This window comes from Ischnura elegans, chromosome 9 (genome assembly GCF_921293095.1).
Source record: "Ischnura elegans chromosome 9, ioIscEleg1.1, whole genome shotgun sequence".
Classification (NCBI taxonomy): Eukaryota; Metazoa; Arthropoda; class Insecta; order Odonata; family Coenagrionidae; genus Ischnura; species Ischnura elegans.
Genome location: NC_060254.1, coordinates 22867596 through 22888532, shown reverse-complemented (window position 1 = coordinate 22888532; position 20937 = coordinate 22867596). Strand labels below are relative to the sequence as shown.

General features: G+C 37.4%; 1 protein-coding gene across 1 annotated transcript; it reads right to left on the bottom strand.

Annotated features, from left to right (window-relative positions):
- Positions 1-6799: 6799 nt before the first annotated feature.
- On the bottom strand, positions 6800-15592 carry LOC124165486 (ragulator complex protein LAMTOR4 homolog). The gene is made up of 3 exons (XM_046542925.1): positions 15359-15592; positions 7208-7328; positions 6800-7110 (listed from the first exon to the last, which is right to left on the bottom strand). The coding sequence occupies exons 1-3, from the start codon at positions 15428-15430 to the stop codon at positions 7001-7003; spliced, it is 303 nt and encodes a 100-aa protein (XP_046398881.1). The 5' UTR covers positions 15431-15592; the 3' UTR covers positions 6800-7000.
- Between the last annotated feature and the right edge of the window lie 5345 nt (positions 15593-20937).

Here is a 20937-nt window from a genome sequence, read left to right as displayed (position 1 = left end):
AGATTCGTTAATTTACCAATTCTTTAGACTCTAGCGACTTTTGGCCAGCTTTTTTCGATTCTAGCCCACTGTGCGTCGTCATTTAGGGCCTCTACAGCTGTCCTTATAGCATAGAGCTCCGCCGTGTTAACACTACACATCGGGTGTAGCTTCACTCTGATGTTCCCGTGCATTTTTTACTATAGGTGTCATTTCTGTTTCTTACTTTGTTATTAGATAGGTAGATTTGTTATTCATGTGTGTGAATCTGTTACTGCCATCACGCAATAGACAACTTGCAGGAATATGTAAAAATAATTCTTCACGACCTTCATTTTTCACCGAACCCCGGCCCAAACGATCCATTACCTGATGATATCCTTCACAAAATCCGTTTCCCCTCTACTACTTGTACGTCCACCAATACCATTTACCTCCTTCATTGCAATTTCTGCCCCGCTTTCTTATCGGCCAATGAACCACCCCCCTCAATCTTAGAATTAATAATCACCGCGCCTCCTGCTGTCCATCATCTCCCCACGCATCTCTACCAGTACCTACACATTTGTATGATAAAAGCCGTTAAAAATTGGTCAAAAAATTAAATAAATAGATAAATTAATATAAAATGCTTAATGCTTTGACTCCATCTCCCCCTTACCCTCTGTGCCTGATCGGTAAGTGTATCGGACCATTAAAAACCACGCATTAAATCACCGTCCAGTTATTGAGAATACGCTCCCCACCAATAATGTTACTGCCGCCAACCACGCTACTCTCCCCCATAGAAGCAGCTGTACAATATTTTTAATAATTAATAACCATGAAATTTAATGGACCTTTACAGATGATTAAGATATTGCACAGAAACTGGAAATTGACGCTATCATATGTGATGACTCAGATTTGGACACATTGATATCAACCAAGGTGGTGGAGAAAAGATACCGAGATACTAAGCCGTAGATTAATGATTGCAAAGGTTTGAGAGCAATTATAGGTACAGATTGGATCAAGAATTTCACTTCTCAGGACACTTGATTATCCTTTTTGTATAAGAACATCATGAACAAGTAGTTTGTTCTGAACTTTGAAGGACGCAAGGGGGTTGCCTCAGAACTTGCCTTTCACTACCTTGTTGGCACCCATCTCGGGGAACTCTCAATATTGAATGAGATTACCAACACAATCAGGTGGCATATGCGGTCAGAGTCTTTCCTTAGCTGAAGTATAACGCTTAAATGGCTTCAGCCGACAAAACCGATTTATTAGCTGCCAACAACGATAACGGAGATAAAGTAAGGCTAGGAACGGATGAGATTAGTCTCTTCAAAGGAAGGTACAACCAAAGTCAAAGCTCGACTCAGCTCAATTAATAATTAGTTCATATGTCTATGGCTGTGTTATTATGGGGAGACCACATGGGATGTGAGACAGCGAATGAGTTGGCCATCAGGCAACTAATTGCGTGGGATGACAGCTTGCCGGTTATGTGGATTTTGACACAGGCATGGATGATGACAATCTGCCTGCTGCCAAGTAAGCATTCGATACCACCATTGCACAAACGGTCAAAAATCGCCCACCAAATCAAACCCGCTCATCTTTTACAACTAGTGCTACAAGATGAGCGGATTTCTTTTGGTGGGCGATTGTTGAACGTTGGTACACTGGAAATATCGCTTTGATCTCCATGCTAACTACCATTACTGGCCATTGGAAAGTACCCATTTGGGTACTTCTTCAATAGCATCCATTCCATTGAGGGTGTCAATTTAGTAAAGCAGGCACTGGACTTCAATACTGAGACTAGAGTCGACGTATGTTGCATAACTTCCGATGGACTCAGTTAAAAAGTAGGCATTGTCTCATCATTGGGGGCAACCCTGTATCCTGATGGTATGACTCCATTCTTTATACATGGCGCCAAGACTAATCTTCTTGATCCGATCCACACGCTGAAGTTTGTCAGGAATGCCCTTGCCACAGAGAGGGTATTGGTGGATAGGTACGGGAGCCATGTGAAGGGGTAGCTAATAGATGAGCTGAAAATTTTTCAGGGAGAGCAAGGGCTTCATGCTGGCACTAAGTTGAGGAAACATCACATTGAGAGGTTTTAGGAGAAGATCAGAGTGAGGTTGGCTGCCAAGACCCTCTGCCGCAGTGTTGTAAGTGCTATAAAATATCCCTCCTGTGAACTGAAACATCCCAGATTTGTTGGCTGTGATGCTTCTGTGGAATTCTTAGAAAATTTTGACATTCTCAACACTAGGTGTTTGCTTTCTGGGAGATACAAGGCACCCATCAAGAAGAATTTGATTGAACGGATGGATTTGCATAGTCGCGTGTTTGGTTGCATTACAAGCCTAACAAATGTGATGTTGTACGAGTGTTGGATAACCAAAGGAGGACTGGATTATTTGGCTTCCTTATGGCAAATTCCTATGTTAAAGGATTGCCACACAATCTCGTTGTTTCAGGGAAGCTTAAGTTCTTCGTGACTTACAAGCTGAGCTTGTATCACGTGGAAACTTTGTTTCAGCTTGGTTTTCAACAAAGGGGGCTCGACAATAACCCCATTGTCAATCATTTCACGGCGGCATATAAAAAACTACCTCCATAAAGACGTCTCCCTGACTCAGAAAGGTAATTGTATCCCCCAAGATAAGAATACAGTTTTGCCAATTTTATGTTCTCTCAACCAACTCTCACATCCCTCAATCTATTTTCCCTTAGTGGTAAGTCAGCTATTCCGAAGTGATTAATTTCTCTCACAGAGGGGAACACAATTACTCCATGCTATCTCATACTAAGGTGTCATCCTATGTAGGAGATGTAGTAGAGCCAGGCAAAGTCCTAATCTTTTATGTCCTTGACGTTATTCTTTTGTTCTTAAAGATAAGATAGGATAAGTCACGAAATGTGCCCTGGCGGTCCAACCCCAGTACCTACAGTCCGGCCTACCGTCCTGCCACCGTATGTCTACTCGGCTGCCTATTCGTCGGCGGCAGGTTGAGTATATAGGCAGGATGACGCCTGGCTAGGACAGTTGGTCGGATGACGGGCACTTGGGAGGTGCCGCCGGATCTCTCCTGTTCCTCATACAACATTGTCGAGGGGGAAAATTTTAAATCCTATGAAAAATGGCAGAAAAACCATGCTCTCAGAAAATTACATAGTTGAGGGCTTGATTTTAAGTGGAGAATGGGGCTGTCCCATGACAGCAAGTGATGTTTGTAGTCGTGTCCAAGCATACTTATAAAAAGTGTGAAAAAGAAATGATCTAAAAATAATAGGCCATGTCGAGAATGGATAAGACTTCCTGGCTTGTCACCAAGAACTCGCTGTAATATTCTGAGAGCATAAAAAGTAGAGCCCAGATTGGTGTTGAAACAGTCAATCTCTCGAGTATCCTAGACAGATATTCCACCTCAAAATATTGTCAACTATAATGAGACAAACTTTAGTGATGACCCATGGTCAGTGAAAGTTCTGGTCTGAGTGGCAAAAGACACCAAGACAAAATAAGGGACTACTCTTTTTAAACTCCAATTTATGATGCAAAAAATTATTAACATTTAATTCATTTTCAAACCCAAAAGACTAGTACTGCAATCCATCGAATTTTAGTATTTTGTGTTTTTTCGTTAAAATTTGGAGAGATACGCTTGAGCTTGTATTTTTGGAGTTACAAGCATAAAAACTTGATACAAATGTTGATGGCCCACTTGGTCCTCATTGCCAGTATAAACAGCCTTAGCAACAAATAGAATAGCAATCCACTTTACCCCACCTCATGGGGAAAAGCATATCACCATCACTATTTTCAATTTTTGTAAAAATTATTGGAAAGTTGGCACACACTCATGATCTCACTTACTACCCAGTCACATCAGGAAGGTCTCAAAGGTATTATAGAAGGGACACCAAAGGGGCACTTAAGTACTACTAGGTACTTTCATTAATAAAAATTATAAAAATGGTCCAAATTACCCCACTCCACCGTGTATATTTGTGTATACCAATTCATTGGCAAAAGTTAGTTTTATAATCTGTGACCAGATCTATTGTCTGAGTCACACAATGCTGTCTCACATTTCCCAAATTAATCTAAAATCCTGTTTCAATTCTTAAAGCCATTACTAAAGCCCACCTGAATACATAATTTGCTATGAAATAGTGTTTGCAGGGAGGTAATGACATTTTTCTATAAATAAAAAATACCCTTGCATTAACCTCTACAGCACAATATGAGCTTTGAGTTCAAGAAAAATGGGTGAAGAGAGAAGTCTATGGAAAACAGTGATGAGACTTAGACATATTAGTGATTCTCACAGTGGCCTCACAATAAGAAATTAGACTATATGAAATAAGCAGAGCCAGTTTTAAAAAACCATGCCAAAATATGTTCTAAAATTTCAAATATTCAACAAATTATATTTCATTATATAGATATAATTTTATGATGCCATGGAGGTCGTCATGGAGGCTTCACATAAACCAAATCACAAGAATTATCCAATTCCAAATTAATGGAAGCATGGTCAGGAGATCACTAATACTGTAACCTGGATATGAGTCATTAATGTCAGAACTAGATTCCAGACTGCATGTATAAGCCATGTAACACAATTTAACAGCACCAAAGTCCTACTTAAAGTGGCAACAAAGGCGATCTTTCTACTGCAGATACCTGTGCAATGCTAAACTGTGAAATGGCACATCTCACTGATTCAGTGAGAGAATCTTACAAAGAATTAGAAAATTTTTCCTTCCATGCAAAAATATTGACAATTTTAAGTCTTTCCACCAAAGTGCTTATTTACCCTTTTAGTCGCCTTTTACGACAAGCAGGGATACTGCAGGAGTATTCTAGCCCCCTCCTGCAGGGAAGAAGTGTAATATCCAGTACAACCAGCTCCAGCTGTGGTATTTTTCATGTCTGTGCAATCATATCTGCTTTAAGTCTGCTAGAGAATAATCAACTGTTGAATTAGGCCTAGTATACACACCACTACAATACACCTGACCATGAGCTAAAACAGCATTCTCATCCCTCCTTCACTTATCGAGTACATGCTGCTGACCCCCAACCAAGCTAACTGATACATTTAGGGAATTCATTGAAACACAAAACTAATTCCTCCATCTGCCTCCTAACAAATCCCAAAAAAACAAGAGGGACACACATCATAAAACAGTGAACTACTGGAAAAACGAATCAAGTCAATGCCCAAATGTACTCCCTCAATCATCTCAACGAATCACAAATTCCCTGGGCGATGGTAAAAAACATTAGTAGTGGGAAATTAATTCCCATAAAATATAATACAGGGCAATGAGAAGTCTTAATTACAATTATGCATTTAATTCACTTTTGGAGGACAAGCATAACTATCAAGATTGCTTCAAAAACAGGCACTATTGGTTCATGCTCCACCAGACTTCCAGAGCATGAAGTAGGCATTAAGACCAATTCAGACTATAAGATAATACTTTTTAAAAACGTTACTATTATCCACTTCTCAACAATAGGTAATCACCTGCTTCATTTGAATCCAAATTGCCATCAATACACCTTAGCTTTTGACTGAAATACAAGATGGTTGCATGGCCTTCATGGAATCTCATTTTTATGCAATGGATGAAGCAGTATTGTCCTATGGCCTGATTAACTGCCAATCAGTATACAAAATATTCCATTCAACCACAAAATCTTTTACTTTCCTATTCCTTAGCGGTGATAAACCATAAAAACAACCTCGACTATCCTATCAACAACTTTCAACCTTATAGCGAAGTACCCTTGACAAATATATTTCCCGAGCTTGACCTAGCCCTCCAATCATAGCACTGTACAATATTACTCCCATTTCTTCACTTAAGCACATTTAGAAAACAAAACTTTCGAATAGGCTTTCATGTTCATTTCAGTCACAGTCACATTCTCTATCCATGTGTTCTCTTGACCCCTTTAGAGAGGAAGGCTGATACTTTGCCTTTTGCTACTCACACAAAATGTGCAGTGTGCCATTACATCGGCTCTTCAAAAATTTGGTTCAACTCCATGACATTGAAATGAAAACATTTATATTTCAGTAAAAGTAAAACAATTTCATCATTATTGATCAGCTTAATCTCATCAATTACAGGAACCCAAACATGTAAAAAATGTATTTATACTGTATTTCCTAGTACCTATATTTTACTAAAATATCCACTGTATTTCTTACCAGTACCCAAGAAAGAAGGACAGAGCTAAGAGGGTTAAGAAAATCAGAAGTAAAAGTAAAAATATCTCCAGCTGTGGTATTTTTCATTAATGTGTAGTCATCTATATCTCCTTAAGTCTGCTTGTCAGTCAAAAACAGAACTGATAATAAAGTCATAGAAAGATAATTGAGAAGACTGCACAAAATTCACAAAGCTAATAAATATCTTTCACACTATATCTACACATCCTAAGGTAAATTTCACATTCAAAATCAAAATAATATATTCCCACAGCCCTGGTTGCTTCAGACAATAGAACGATCCTATTCATTACTGTGCTACTGTAACCTGGTTCCTACACAAAATAGAGTACAGCTACTGTCACAAAAAGGTATAAAGGATAAGGGCCGACACATACGTAAAGGGGTGTTGAGAAAGTGGATAATTAGAAACCACCATTTCAAAAATGACTTTGACAGCTATCAATAAGAATAACTTCTTCTCCACAAATAAAATATGAATCACAAAATGATGAAAATATAACACATCACTAATATAGGAGGTATAGCAAGACAAATCAAGATCTCACCAAATGAAAACAAACAAAAACATGACACATGTTTAATTATCACTTCATTGCAGGACACCATTGAATATTAACAACAAAAAATTATTAAAATAGTTTTTAAATATCCTTCCAATGCACAAGTTCCTTACCACATTATATATATATATATGACTTAACATTTTTTCATCACAAAAAATTTTTTAGTTGAATATATACAAAACTCATCCATCATTACTTCAATCAGATCAGGTCATTACTTTCCCCAGGCACCTCTTGCATTATTCTTCTCTTGACTACATGAATCTTCTTATTTGACATGCATATGACATAGGAATGCCTTTCGAAATTCACTGAAAAAGGGAAGTTGAGAATTGGTAGATATTAGACAATATTCCATTGAATTATTTCATAAACACAATGTGTTGTTACGTAAGTCCACAATTTTACCTGATATTTTCTTGAACCCTTCTTCTGCAGAGAATGCCACAGGATCCACCTTATCAGTGATTGTAACCAGGCCAGTTATGATATTTGCCATATGCTCGTCATTCTCCAGCTCTCCACCTGACTGGAAATACATGGAAATAAAAGTATAAATACAATACTTAATAAATGAATTCTAAGAGTGAAAGACTAAATATTACAGGAGACTACTTTAACACACAAAATTACTTCTTTCCATGATAATATCAATAATATGATGAACATTTGTTTACCTCTTCACCAATCAACATAAAATTTAGAAGCACTATTAATTTGTTAAATTTGTCATTTTGTCTAATTTGTTTGCTTTTATATCTGGTCAATATAACCCATTCCATCATAACCATCTGTAACCGATAAAGCATCTCTTGGAGAAAAAAGTCATATCCGTAAAAGGTACTCACAATTAAAAAAAGACTGGGACAATAATAGGAATACAGAGATCACAATACAGATATCCTAATCATCATTAAATATCATGTCAGAAATTCTGCTTCCCACAATTAATTTGCAAGTGTACTGAATTTTTACAACCAAAATATTATCACAATTGCACTAGAGCTGTTAGGACAATCAATGTGACAACAACTACATAGTATGTTGTGACAATTAAGACTAGTGCTATCACCACCAATGAGATAGAGTAGCATACATTACTTAGTAACTTACATATTTATCGATACCTCCACAGCATAAACACTCAACAATTGCCCACTGAATCAAATCCGCTCATCTAGTATTATAAGGGCTATCTAGATGAGCGAATTTGATTCGATGGGCGATTGTTGAGCGTTTATGCAGTGGAGGTATCATTATGGTCTGCAAATTTTGGTCGGTTTCCTGATTATACAACACAGCTACATACCTTAAAATCATAATTAACCTATGTAATTAAAACTTTTTACTAATACACAAAAGTTCCTCTGCTGCTAAAGCCACCGAGGGCATCTCACAAATTGCAAACAGTGGGTCAACCTCTACGTAAGAGTTTAATTGAAGAAGCAGTCGTTAACAAAAAGACAACAGCATATGAGGGGTATCGGTCTATTCTTAGAAAAGGCAAACTATTCCAATGATAAAGTAACCTGCAAAGGAGGCATGACTTGGTGACGAAAGGCCACCAAAAGTTATGCTTCCCAACACCCAGAGGAGTGGGTAGCAACTCTTCTTCATTTGAGTGAAGGTGGAGACCACAGTGGTTGATCTTATCTCTGCAAACATGGTCACGTTTAATTTAACAGAGATTTCAAATTAATGTGTAAGTCGAGGTGGAAACCACCACATTATTATCCCAAAGAGTTGCAGCTATTCCAATCATTAACATAAAACATGTGATGGCAAGTCAAATATTCTGGAGGTAAACTGTCCCCAATTGGATTTCCAGTCTCGCATTGGAAGATGGAATAGCAAAGAATGACCTTGGATGTGCAAGAAATCGGCGAAATGGAATGGGCAAATGAGGGAGGAAGTGGAAGCTGTAGGATTATACACACTGGGTCTGTAAATAGCAACATGGGAGTAGGGACAATGCTCAGAAAGAATACCTGAATGCTGTTGAAAAGATTTCTACTGTAGAATGTAAGGAAAATCATGGTTAAGATCAAGACCAACCCTGTAGATACAATAGTGGTAATGTGGTAGATACATGCCCACATGGACTGCGATAATGATGAGGTAAAGGACATGTAGCAGGGCATCGAGAAAGTAATACAACAGGTAAGAGGGGAAAAGAATTTTATTACTATAGGAGATTGGAACACCGTGGTCGGAGAAGGTCAGGATGGAAGAATAACCAGGGAATAAATATAAGAAATCAAAGAAAAAGATTAAAGGAATTCCCACAAAATACTCGTTAGTGGTAGCTAAGACTTTTTATACAGGCAGAAAATGCCTGGAAATCTGAGAAGTCACCAAATACACTATATCTTGGCAAAGCAGACATTTAGAAACAATGTGAGAGTCTGCAGAAGCTACCCTGGGGCAGATATCAAAAGCGACAATAATTCAGATATGAACAATGCCACCAAAAAGTCAAAAACTGAAGAAAACTATGAAGAACATACGGCTGGTAGAAAAATTGAAGAAAGATCAATACTAGCTTGCATTTCAGAAGCAGCACAGTTACAAAAAAAACCAAATCAGTGCAAGAAAGCTTGAATGACATTAAAAGTAGAATGTAGGAGCCCACAAAAGAAGTTATTGATTGAACAATATCTGTCGAGAAAAATCCATTGATGACAAATGATATCTCACAACTAATTGAAGGAAGTACAATAACACAAAAACTGAAGACGAAATACTTAACTACTAGAAAGTAAGGTACAAAATATGTAACAATGATGAAAGTTGGAGAAATGTGGATGAAGAATATCAGAAAGATGAACTGTACAAACTCTAGCATGTAGAAGTGAAAGCTGTCTATATGACAGCGTGGAACCACTAAGAATTTGAGCAAAAAATGAAATTCCATTTCGAGCAAGGAAGACTGAAAATGAAGAGATGGAAGTAGTACCTGGAAGATTTAAACATGGGAATTAATCTTACATAAAAAATAATTAAAGAGGAAAGTGAAGTCCAAAAGTAGGACATTAGATCTTCAATCTTGAGATCCAAAGTTGATGCCACAGTGAAGAACTTATAGATGAATTAATTATCTGGATTTGACGGTATTCCCAGAGGGCTCATTAAAAATGCAGAAAGACGTTACTAGAGAATTAAAAAACTCTTCCGCATTTACACAACAGAAAAAATACCAGACCACTTAGTGAAAAAGAACATCATTCTTATTCCTGATAAGAAGACAGCGGAGAAATGTGATTTGATGAGGCTGATTTCTGCTACTTGGGTAGTCCAGTGACCACCAATGGACAAAGCAAGAAGGAAATAGTCAATAGAATAGCTTAAGTACAGAGGCATTCCAAAAAAAGAGTAGTCTCCTTCCAGCTGAGAACACGAAGGTGGAAGTTAAAAAGCAATTTTTTAGGACTTATATTTGGAGCACACCTCTACACAGACGCATGGATGATGACAGCAGCAGAGAGATCATTTTTGGGAGCTTATGAAATATGGTGTTATGAAAGAATTATGAAACTCGAATGGATAGATCATGTAAGTAATGCAGCAGTTCTAAGAAGTATGGGAGAGGAGAGAATACTATTAAAGACCTTGGGTGGAAGATGGAACAATTTCATTGGTAACATCATGAGACATGATGGTCTAACGAAAATTAACATTGAAGACCATGTGAAAGGGAAAAAGCTGAAGGAGCAGGCATCGGATGAGATGTATAGAGCAGGCAATGAAGGATGTAAAGTAGAAGAAACATAAAGGTGTTTAAACATAATACCTGATATAGCAAAAATAGTAGGAACAATCTCAAGCAAAAAATTCCAAAACATGAGGGTACATCGATCAAATGCGTTAGAATTTCCAGGACAATAATTTGGAATGTGAGATCATTTCTGTTTAGAAAAAGTATTTATAATTTGAATATTTAAAAAAATAAGAATGTGAGATATCAGCGTTATCTGGTGTGTGTATTGTGTGCACAAGCTAGTTGTAGCAGTGAGGTGTGTGCGGCAAGTGAGCACAGATGAGTCACTCACTAGCCAGCATTATGTTAAGTTGCAGAAAAGTTTCTCGGGTTTTCCACCGGTTGATGTCATCCATGTCTCCCGACGTTTCGATCCGCGACTTGCTGATCATCCTCAGGGGATCTTCCGAATGAATAAGAGGATGAGTTAGAGGATGATCAGCAAGTCGCGGATCGAAACGTCGGGAGACATGGACGACATCAACTGGTGGAAAACCCGAGAAACTTTTCTGCAACTGATACGCCAGGAAAACCTAAGATCATACATTATGTTAAGTTGTTGTAAAATCGGAGTGATCCTACATTTAGTGTTGAACAAGGCAATTCTTACTTTAAGTAAAGGATCGTAACTCTTTATTTTATTACTTGCGAACCATACCTTTTCCAACAATTTACTACATGCAATAGGCTGGAGAACTGGAAGGTGAAAACGCTACAAATGAACCTTGACATGTTAGGCATGTGAAATGATGTGGCCTGAATAAGGAGATTTTTAGAGAGTAAGCTACAGAATGATCCAAACAGTATCACTAAATGATAATGCTGGATTCATGTGAAAAGCTACCTACAATTTAATGAAAGGATCACAATGGGGAAGATAGAAACCAAATCCATAGCTAATCTAGTGGTGCAGATTCACATGCCTACATCAGATTATGAAGATGAAAAAGTAGAGGACTTCAACCAAGATATTATGGAGTATAATCAATCAGGTAAGAATTACCAGATAATAACGATTAGGATATCAATATGAAGGAGGAAAAAGGAAGCATACTTCAATGCTGCACAGGCTAATGGTTGCCAACAGGTTAGTCAAAAATCAATTGAAAACATGACATCATGCTTCAATGTCGTCATGTTTCCAAGCAGCCAATGAAGAGTATTTTTAAAGACTCATAACTCGGCTAAAAAAAATTATTCATCCGCATAATTTTCGGCGAGTACATTTGAGGTAAGGTCCTTCTTAATCTAGCAATTTAAAAACATTGTACAAGTTCCCCATTGAAATTTGACCTTTTTTGCGGCAAATTATTGCAAAAAATTGTTGCTCCGATATGGAAGGCAATAAATTTTTACTTATTATTTGAGATTCCAACTTTTTTTCCTTTTTCACCCTTAAATAGACCATTCTGCATATATTCCAGAAGATGCAATTTTCTATTTGACCAATATTTTGGAACCTGGCAGTGAAGCAATCCTCTCATTTCTATGATTACCTAAGTTAACCATCCAAGTGCCATGCATGACTATTCATTTCCCATGGCCTGATTGGGTAAACCCAGACAAGAAATTCCTCTTTATTTTTGGAGCACTGCATAGGACTCATTCGACTAAAAAATTTTGAATTTTACTTTTTTCGGATGCTCTAATTGAGGGCTATGGAAATGAATGTATGCTTTTAGAATGCATTTCATTCTCACCTTCATCTACATGCTCTTGCGTTGAATCCCTTTAAGAGATTATCTAAAAACAAAGAAAACATCAACAATAATGTGTCCATTAATAGTATGGGATGGTTTCCTTTTTTATTGCCTTAAGCATCGAAAGATTATTGCTCCTGGAGTAAGTATTTCACGCTTTTCCATTTTAAAATGACGATATCTATTTTTTGCGATTAAATGAAAAGTGAAAATTTTCAAGTGCGTGAAAACGCAACAGCTAAGTATGATTGCGGGAAAAGCCCATGGGATGTCATTCTGTTTCCAGGAGCCGCTGCGTGAGGCCACTTTGGTGCGAGGCTATGACTGCCGCTATGATGCAGGATGATAGCAGGTAGCACTTGACTTAAATATAGATTATTAATATCCTATCAAACGAAGGAAACTTTCCGACCATAGGTAATTTTGATTGGTGGTCATTGAGAGATGCTTCCCTGAGCTCTGAGCCTCCTGCATGCATTGGTAATCTCAGACGATATAAAACTCCCGACTGGCGACTACTCGTATAGCATCTAGGTCCCTGTGACTTGACACGTGAAGTGGCATCGCATGGGTGCCAATCAGGCCATTTTCAAATGAGGTATAAATTGACCATTAACATTAGTCTTAACTGGTATTTCTAAAACCAAATAATTTGTATTATGAATACACTAATGGTGGGTAATGAATCGCAATCAATGCCTTTAGTTTTCTTTGATGACGGAAATTACCCAATTATCTTCATTAGATATTACTTAACTATGAATGCATATATGTACTGATATTATATAAGGCCATTAAAATGGCCATTAAGGCCATTTAAATGACTAACTTCCCAACGCAACTTTATAAAAATTTTGAAGAAATAGGTCACATATAAAATCTGTATCAAGTACTAAGTCCCAACTAATACGGAATACATTAAATAATTATCTATCATGAACAATACACTATCCAGTCAAATGAAAAATTATAAAATAAGCTAGCCCTATTTTTAAGAATCCTAAGGGATTACCAATTAATCTACATAATACCCCGTTAGGTGCACCCTTTCCTAAAAAACACCCCAAAGTGTATCCACCCCACCAAATAAATATCAAAAAAAAATTCTTTCTACACAAAATTAAAGCCTGGAAACACATTGCCTAAACACAAAAAAATTCACCTTAATGCAAACGTAAGCGAAAAATGAACAGAAAAATGGAATGCGTTACCACACAACACACCATTGCATGAATGGAAAATGGCTTGACTTTGAATTATCCATTTATAGATGCAAGTTAATATCTCCAATGTTAATGTCCAATTTACACATTAATTCACACGCATGAATGCATTATTTAACCAGGCAAGTTAATGTCTTTGATGTTGATGTCCAATTTACACATTAATCCAAAAGCATGAATGCATTATTTAACCAGGCTTTTAAAAGAAATGGGTATAGACCATTTTACACGGGGCAGGTACTTGCACAATCTGTCATGTGTACGAAGGCACAGTCAAAATTGTGAAGTGTAAAGCTGTGACTTACTAGAATACATGCGAGAATGCGTGGTCGTGAGATGGCAATCCCGTTCTAATTTTGTTTATGCATTCATGCAATTCCACGCCATTTAAGAAATGAAAGCAGTTCTAACCTGCTTAATTCTGTGCCCCATGTAAAACGGCCTCATGAAACTGATGAAATGAGGCATTATGAACACACAACTTCAATACTTCGACATTGAACTGAGCCTTATTTTAAAATCACCTCTAAAGTTAAGTTCCCTCTTACTCTAGGGAAAATTGTTGCATATGTATAAACAATATAAAAAAACAAGGAAGAATCACAAGCACAACAACGGAAATGCCTAAGAGCATGCACAATGTGGTAAAAAATGAAAGAGGATGATAAATTACAGCTATTATTCCCATAAAAATGAAAAGTGGACGCTACCTCTATTTCAATTGCACAGTGTGAACTCCCATAACTTTGCCGGGAGTAGTCTCACAGACACTAAGGAAATCGTAGTTTTGTCTCCCATCAGTTTTAATGCTCTATAATACAATATTTCGTTTCTTTCATGAAAACAAATAATTGTAACTTCTATCTTCTTCATTTATCATCAGATGAACATCATTGTAAAATATTTTTACACGCAGCTATAGCATGTAAATGTCTACCGCTAGACGCTGCACTGGAGATTCATTATATACTGAAATAGTCACCACTTCCGACAAATTACGACTTCCACGCGATTTCTGTGGCTGAGGTGTCAGTGAAACATCAGCATATCATTTTCTACACCATGATCGATGTGTACACCAATAATGTCTTTCCAGATTTGCAATGAAATTAAGAAAACTGTTATTATAAAAACTGATAATACTAAGTTTAGATTTCCTTGGAGCAACTAGTTGCGTCGATCATGTTCACATACCATATCAATGCCTTTAAAGAATGACAATGATTCATGGTCCCATGAATAGAAACAAGAGCGGAAAAATACAATATTAATACCGATAAATCACACGTGGTTGAAATGGACTTTAACAATGATAAGATCCATCCAATCCCCCACATTAGTATCTATAACACTTAGTTTCAATTCCCTTTAATTGCAAGAATTAAAAATTACAATATTTTAGTAAATTTATGTCGTTAGCTCTCATGAAAAACGATATCCCCAGAACAAACTTAGCACCCCCGAAACTGTCAACCTCAGCATGGGATACTTCGTGTGGAGCTTTAAAAACATTTAAAAGAAGTGCACAGGTGGGCAAAGTACTGTACAGATTATTCTCATCACAATGATTTGATTAAGAAAATTACGAACTACACGTGTAATCCTGAAAGTTAATTACGAATCCAGGCGAGCAGTGTTCTTGACCGTGTGCACAAAAGAGCACACGTCCAACGTCGAATATGTAAATATAAAATAACGATTTATTTAATGCTATCCGATGTATAGCATTCAATGGTAAGCGGGATCATCCGAGAACTACGAGGCCCACACCGAAGTTTCCCACATCGTACTCACCCTAACTGCGGATGTAGCAGTTAACAAAGTAACCGTAACTAAATTATTACCAATAGAATTTATGTTAAATAACTTTAAAACTTACTGCCACAACAGCACCGTCATCAGTCAGTACTAGATAGCCCACTTGATCAGGTATTCGCTCCAGGCTCAACATTTTAATATCGTCAAAGTTTACAACAGTTGAACAGGGCCTCCACAGTACTTCCACTTCAATCTGAAGAATCCCGTCACATGACAGATGACCTCGCGGAGTCACGAACTTCACACCAATCCGAATAGAAGCTATCACCTCCCGCCTCCCTTGATTGATTGCCAGGGAAGCTCATCAAAGATGGCGCAGAGAGAAATAAACATCAGCACGTGATCTCAGCTTAAATATTTTTCCGTAAGGTGACGCTGTAACGCTGAGACATTTATTTGCCGCTGGCGCTGCATTCAAACATTTCAAACTGTGCCCGATGCCCATTGAAAATATTGTTATATAACTTACCGACGGGAGGATTATTTTACAGAACATCGAGGGTTAAAAAAAATATATGCTAATAAGCCACCTTCATAATTAAGATGAATGCACTGAAACATCTACGATGCTGGTGACAGCAATCCTGAGAATTATTCCTTCATCATTATAGACTATAGTCTATGTTCCTAAACAAAAAATAATGGTAAAAAAGTAGAAAATTATGTTCTTTCATACTGACGAAAGGCTTTGCGATTCATAATTTCTACATCGGATTCAGGGGCAGGCACGAAGCCTAGGGTCTTTAACGATCTCTGAAATTTAAATTAATAAATAATTGTTCCCTTTCAGCAACCATCTACGACACATCTGGCAAGTAAACAACTGGCCCAGGAGCATCATTCTCCATTTTTTTATCGTTTGGTACATTTTAAACTACCTGGAAATAACCAATAATGAATTTAACTTTCAATGTTATGAAAAAAGACATGGCCGATTTAATTATGTGCATGGTTTTTGAAAGTATGTGAATTGACTACAAAATATCAGCGCAAGCAACCTGCATACCACCAAAGCAATAATTTTGGCTACTTGCCTGCTCTAGTCAGAACCATTCTATGCATATGCGTATGTGGCAGTGGCGCCAACTCCATGGGGCCTGTGAGGGCCCGAGACCCCTCAAAAATTTGTTATGGGTGTAAGTAAAAAATGTGTCAGGGTTGTCAATTTTCCCTGGAGTGTCCATATATCAAGATTCGAGTTATCAGGGTTCTGATGTTGATCATATGACTTCTAAAATGCTTAAAAAACTTAAAACTCACCACTTAAGTAAAACTCACCACCTATAATTATAAAATTTCCTGCGGCAAGATCCCTAGTTTGGGCCCCCAAATATTTCATTCTCCCTGGTAAGTCATTCTCCCTGGAATGTGGATATGGAAAGGTAACAAAGAAGACTGTTTCAGGATTAAAATGTAGTTTTGGCGAACTATTATTTAAATAATATAATTATGTAAAAATAATAAAATTATAAAAACATTTATCTCAAATAGGGTCATTCACTGAGACCTAACATCATGATTCATTTAAAAAATTCGATAGATGGAAGGGAAAAATAGGTTATGATGAAATAAAACTTTTGCATCTCGCCTTTCTTCCATTCTTTTAAAGTACGAAAATGTTAACGTTACAGTCCATTTGTCAAGAGTGTTTGATGGCTCATTAGTTTCAGGTCATTGAATCTTTTAAAGAAATGTACTCATCTCAGAAGGAAGTATGTAATTATGGCTTTCAGGAGCGTGAATGACAAGACCCTGATGATCATGCTCGAGCGAGGTCAAGAAGCAACTGTTTCAAAGTCACCTGATTATGAGGAGTCAGTTACATCAACTTATCTGTGAAAGGGTCATGGTTTTTTGCGTTGATATTTTGTGATGAATAGTTTGAGATGCATGCAACTGATCAAAAAACCAAGAAGTACGGCCTCCTTATTTTTCAAACTCAACCACAATCAAAAACTTGAAAAATTGGAGATTGAGCCTAGTCTGAGAGGGAAATTAAACTTACACATATTTTTCTCAGCCTCCTCTAATGAACAAGTGCATTTATAACTAATGCGACAGTAACAGGGTTCATATCAACTTTCAACTTCACATCACCTTTCCCCAATTTCCAGCCTGAATTTTGTAAATTTCCCTTACTTCAAATATAAGGCAGCCCCATATGGGGATTTAATACAGAAATGCAACAAGGTATATCATAAAAAAATTATTTATTCCAGGAATGTAAAATATTCCAGTGTAGATTCAAAAAAACAACAGAAAGTAAAATTTAAGCAGCCTTTGCTTAAAAACCTGAGATTATTAATCACACAAATCCTCACTTAAAACGAAACTTAGCTTACCATTATTACTGCAATATGATCATATAGTGTAACAATTCCCTCAACCTTCTCTGCTGCTAACTTGGCTTTCAGGTTGACTTTTTTCCACCAATGACCTTGTCCTTACCTTTTCCCTCTCTCTTTCTCGGAGCAAACTAAACAAAATCTTCACCTCACCACTAAAACGTAACAATGCCCCACAGGCTCAATTAGAATATGTATCACCTTTCTACTGTGCCCCTGAAGATTTCCCCAACCAGTGTGAACTCTTAGAGTAAGAGGGACAATGAAAGAGGATACGAGTTCAGATTCGGAACTGGAAAAAATCCTGGATCCATCCATTCCTAACTGAAGCTGCTTAAGTAAAAGTCACTCAATAGGGTAGTTTTCTTCTTCAAAAAAAAATAAAAGATATTGATTGTGATTAGTTACCCACCATTAGTGTATTCATAATACATATACAAATTATTTGGTTTTAGAAATCCCAGTTTAGACGAATGTTAATGGTCAACTTTAACCTCATTTGAAAACAGCCAGACTGGCACCCATGCAATGCCACTACACATGACTTCACAGGGACCCAGATGCTATGCGAGTATTCGGGAGTTTTATATCCTCTGAGATTACCAATGCATGCAGGAGGCTCAGAGCTAAGGGAAGCATCTCTTAATAATCACCTATTAAAATTACCTAAGGTCAGAAAGTTTACTTCGTTTGATAGGGTATAAATAATCCTTATTTAAGCCAAGTGCTATCTGCTAGCAGGGCACTCAGCTACCTGCCTGCATCGTAGCGGCGCCCATAGCCTCACACGGTGGCAGCGGGAACTAGAATGACGTCACATGGGCTTTTCCCAGCATTCATAGTTAGCCGTTGCGTTTTCATTCGCTTGGAAATTTTCACTTTTCATTAAATCATGAAAAATAGATATTGCCATTAAAAAATCTAAAAGCGTGAAGTACGTACTCCAGGAGTAAAATCTTTCAATTTAGGCAATAAAAAAAATACTAGGAAACCACCCTATTCTCCAGAATTGGGTGTCTTTCACTTTAGTTCATACATCCATAGTAACCTTTCATAGCCTGATCATGTTCTTACGATGAGTATTAGAATTAGTAATATGAAATGTAACCGCACCGCCTCAAGTGGTATGACTTCTGTTAACCATACCGTTCTTCCATACCAGTAGAGGGGTTTGGTTCAAACCAAACTATTTATCAAAGAAAAATTGTATGGTTCAAGCCGTAGTGGTACCGGTTGTAATAATCTGAACCCTTTTTGAATGTTTTTTTTTCAATTCAAACCTGTGCACTGACAACATCTATGACACACAGGAAGACACGCCTGTGAAATAGCCCTATGCCTCTGTTACTCATTACAAAGAATAAGGTACGTTAGCTCCTTTAAAAATAGATTTAATCCGTCAAGCAGTATCAGTGAAGCGGGCAAGATGTCGCGGAGTACAAAAAAACGAGGGAAGTGTTCTAGTTCCTCTGCAGATCCAGAGAGAGAGAGGGAGAGCGAACAGGCACTCACAGCAGTTACTGGTGGTGTATGAACAAGTTGCGCCATAGTGTTTCCCTAGTGGCAAGAGCTTGGACTAGAAAGTACGTAAGGGTGCACATTTGAACACCAAAAATTTGCAACAGTCTCCTTCACACATGAAAGGCTTCAACACTCATAATTGGCCTGCAGAGAGCTTGTGATGTCATGAAAAAATCCAATTCCCCCAAAGAGTAAGTTGTTTAATGTGGTACTTTACCATGGAAGCTAAGTTTAGTAATAACTCCTAGGCGATTAATACATATTTGTAGGCAGGCTTTAAACTATATTTTGAAAGTATGTACATGCAACAGAGCCTCAATCATCCACTATTTCATTGAACATCAACCACCACTCAATTTCTGAAGTTGCTGAACCTGAAAATGGAGTCAAGAGGACTAGGTCATTATTTCAATGTTATTTTAGAGGATTCGGCATTTTATTACTTTTCTGGAAATGGAGTTCCACCTATCACTTTTCTAGCAAATTTCTCCAAATTCTCCACCTCTCTTCCTGGTAATGCTGAAAGATATGACTGGATGCATGAACTGCTGATGGGAAAACCCACCACCACTTACACTAGCTGGAACTGATTCTCGGTTCCTCTTCCACTTTCAAATGCTGAATTAAGTACAGCAGACTCCCAATTATCCCGCTGCAGTTTATCCGGGTTGTGGATTATCCGTGCATGATTTTTACTCTCACTCAATTTTTTCCATGATCTTCGTTAAAAAAATAAAATCAGACGCAAAATCATCAGAATTACTGCATTAATGCACTAGGATAAACCAGGCTTATTATTTCCGTTAGAATGCCCTTAGTTAAATGGAAGCTATCGCGCGCTAGGTGCATTCACGGGAGCACCGTGTTCCTGTTTACCAAGCCTCGCAGTGCGCGACCTCGTTCCCCTAAAAAGATCATGCACTGGCAAAGAAAGCTCTCATTGAGTCCGGGAAGCACTCTAAAATAACATAATAACTGCATAAATAATAATATATTGTTTTTTCATGTAAATTATGAACATTTCCAGACATTTAAGTGAAAGTTTGGGTTATCTGTGTTTACCGATTATTCGTGCCGTCTCTCCCCATCAATAGCTCAGATAATCGGGAGTGCACCGTATAACCTAATAAAAAAGATATAACATGGCTAAATATGAATCTTCTCTAACATAGCACCAATTTTAATTGACTGGCCACGAAATTAGCAAAATGAACATTGCAAAGACAATGGTTCCAGGACTGAGTCTCCATTACTGTTCCTTTTTTAGCACTTAAATGTGATGTCATGGGCATACCCAAGTGCGGAGGGGGGAACCCCCCTCTAGAAAGGAAAATAAGTTTAGTTCAAAACAAAAGTTATGAACAAATTTTCCTTTAGAAGAAAAATGATACAAGACATCCGAAACTAAAATAAAAATCATAATTTTTTCAAGCAAATAATTATAAAAACTAATAAATTGCTGTCATAATTTCCTTAAAATTTTGGTTTCATTAACCTTTACTGTGCAAAAAAGTTACTACTTGAACGACCACAGCTAGTTTTGCACACCCCAACCCCCCCCTCCCCCCACTAGTTTTGATTCTGGGTATGCCCATGTGTGATATCATTAAATATTGCAATGACCAACTGAATGATACTCATGCTATTTTAGATCAAATTAACATTAAAGCATCTAATAGTCATATTCGACAAGTAATTAATCAAATTAAAAACCATGAAGGGAATAGGAACTGATATTAGGTGCCTGGAACAGGTGATTTTTAGAATGATTATT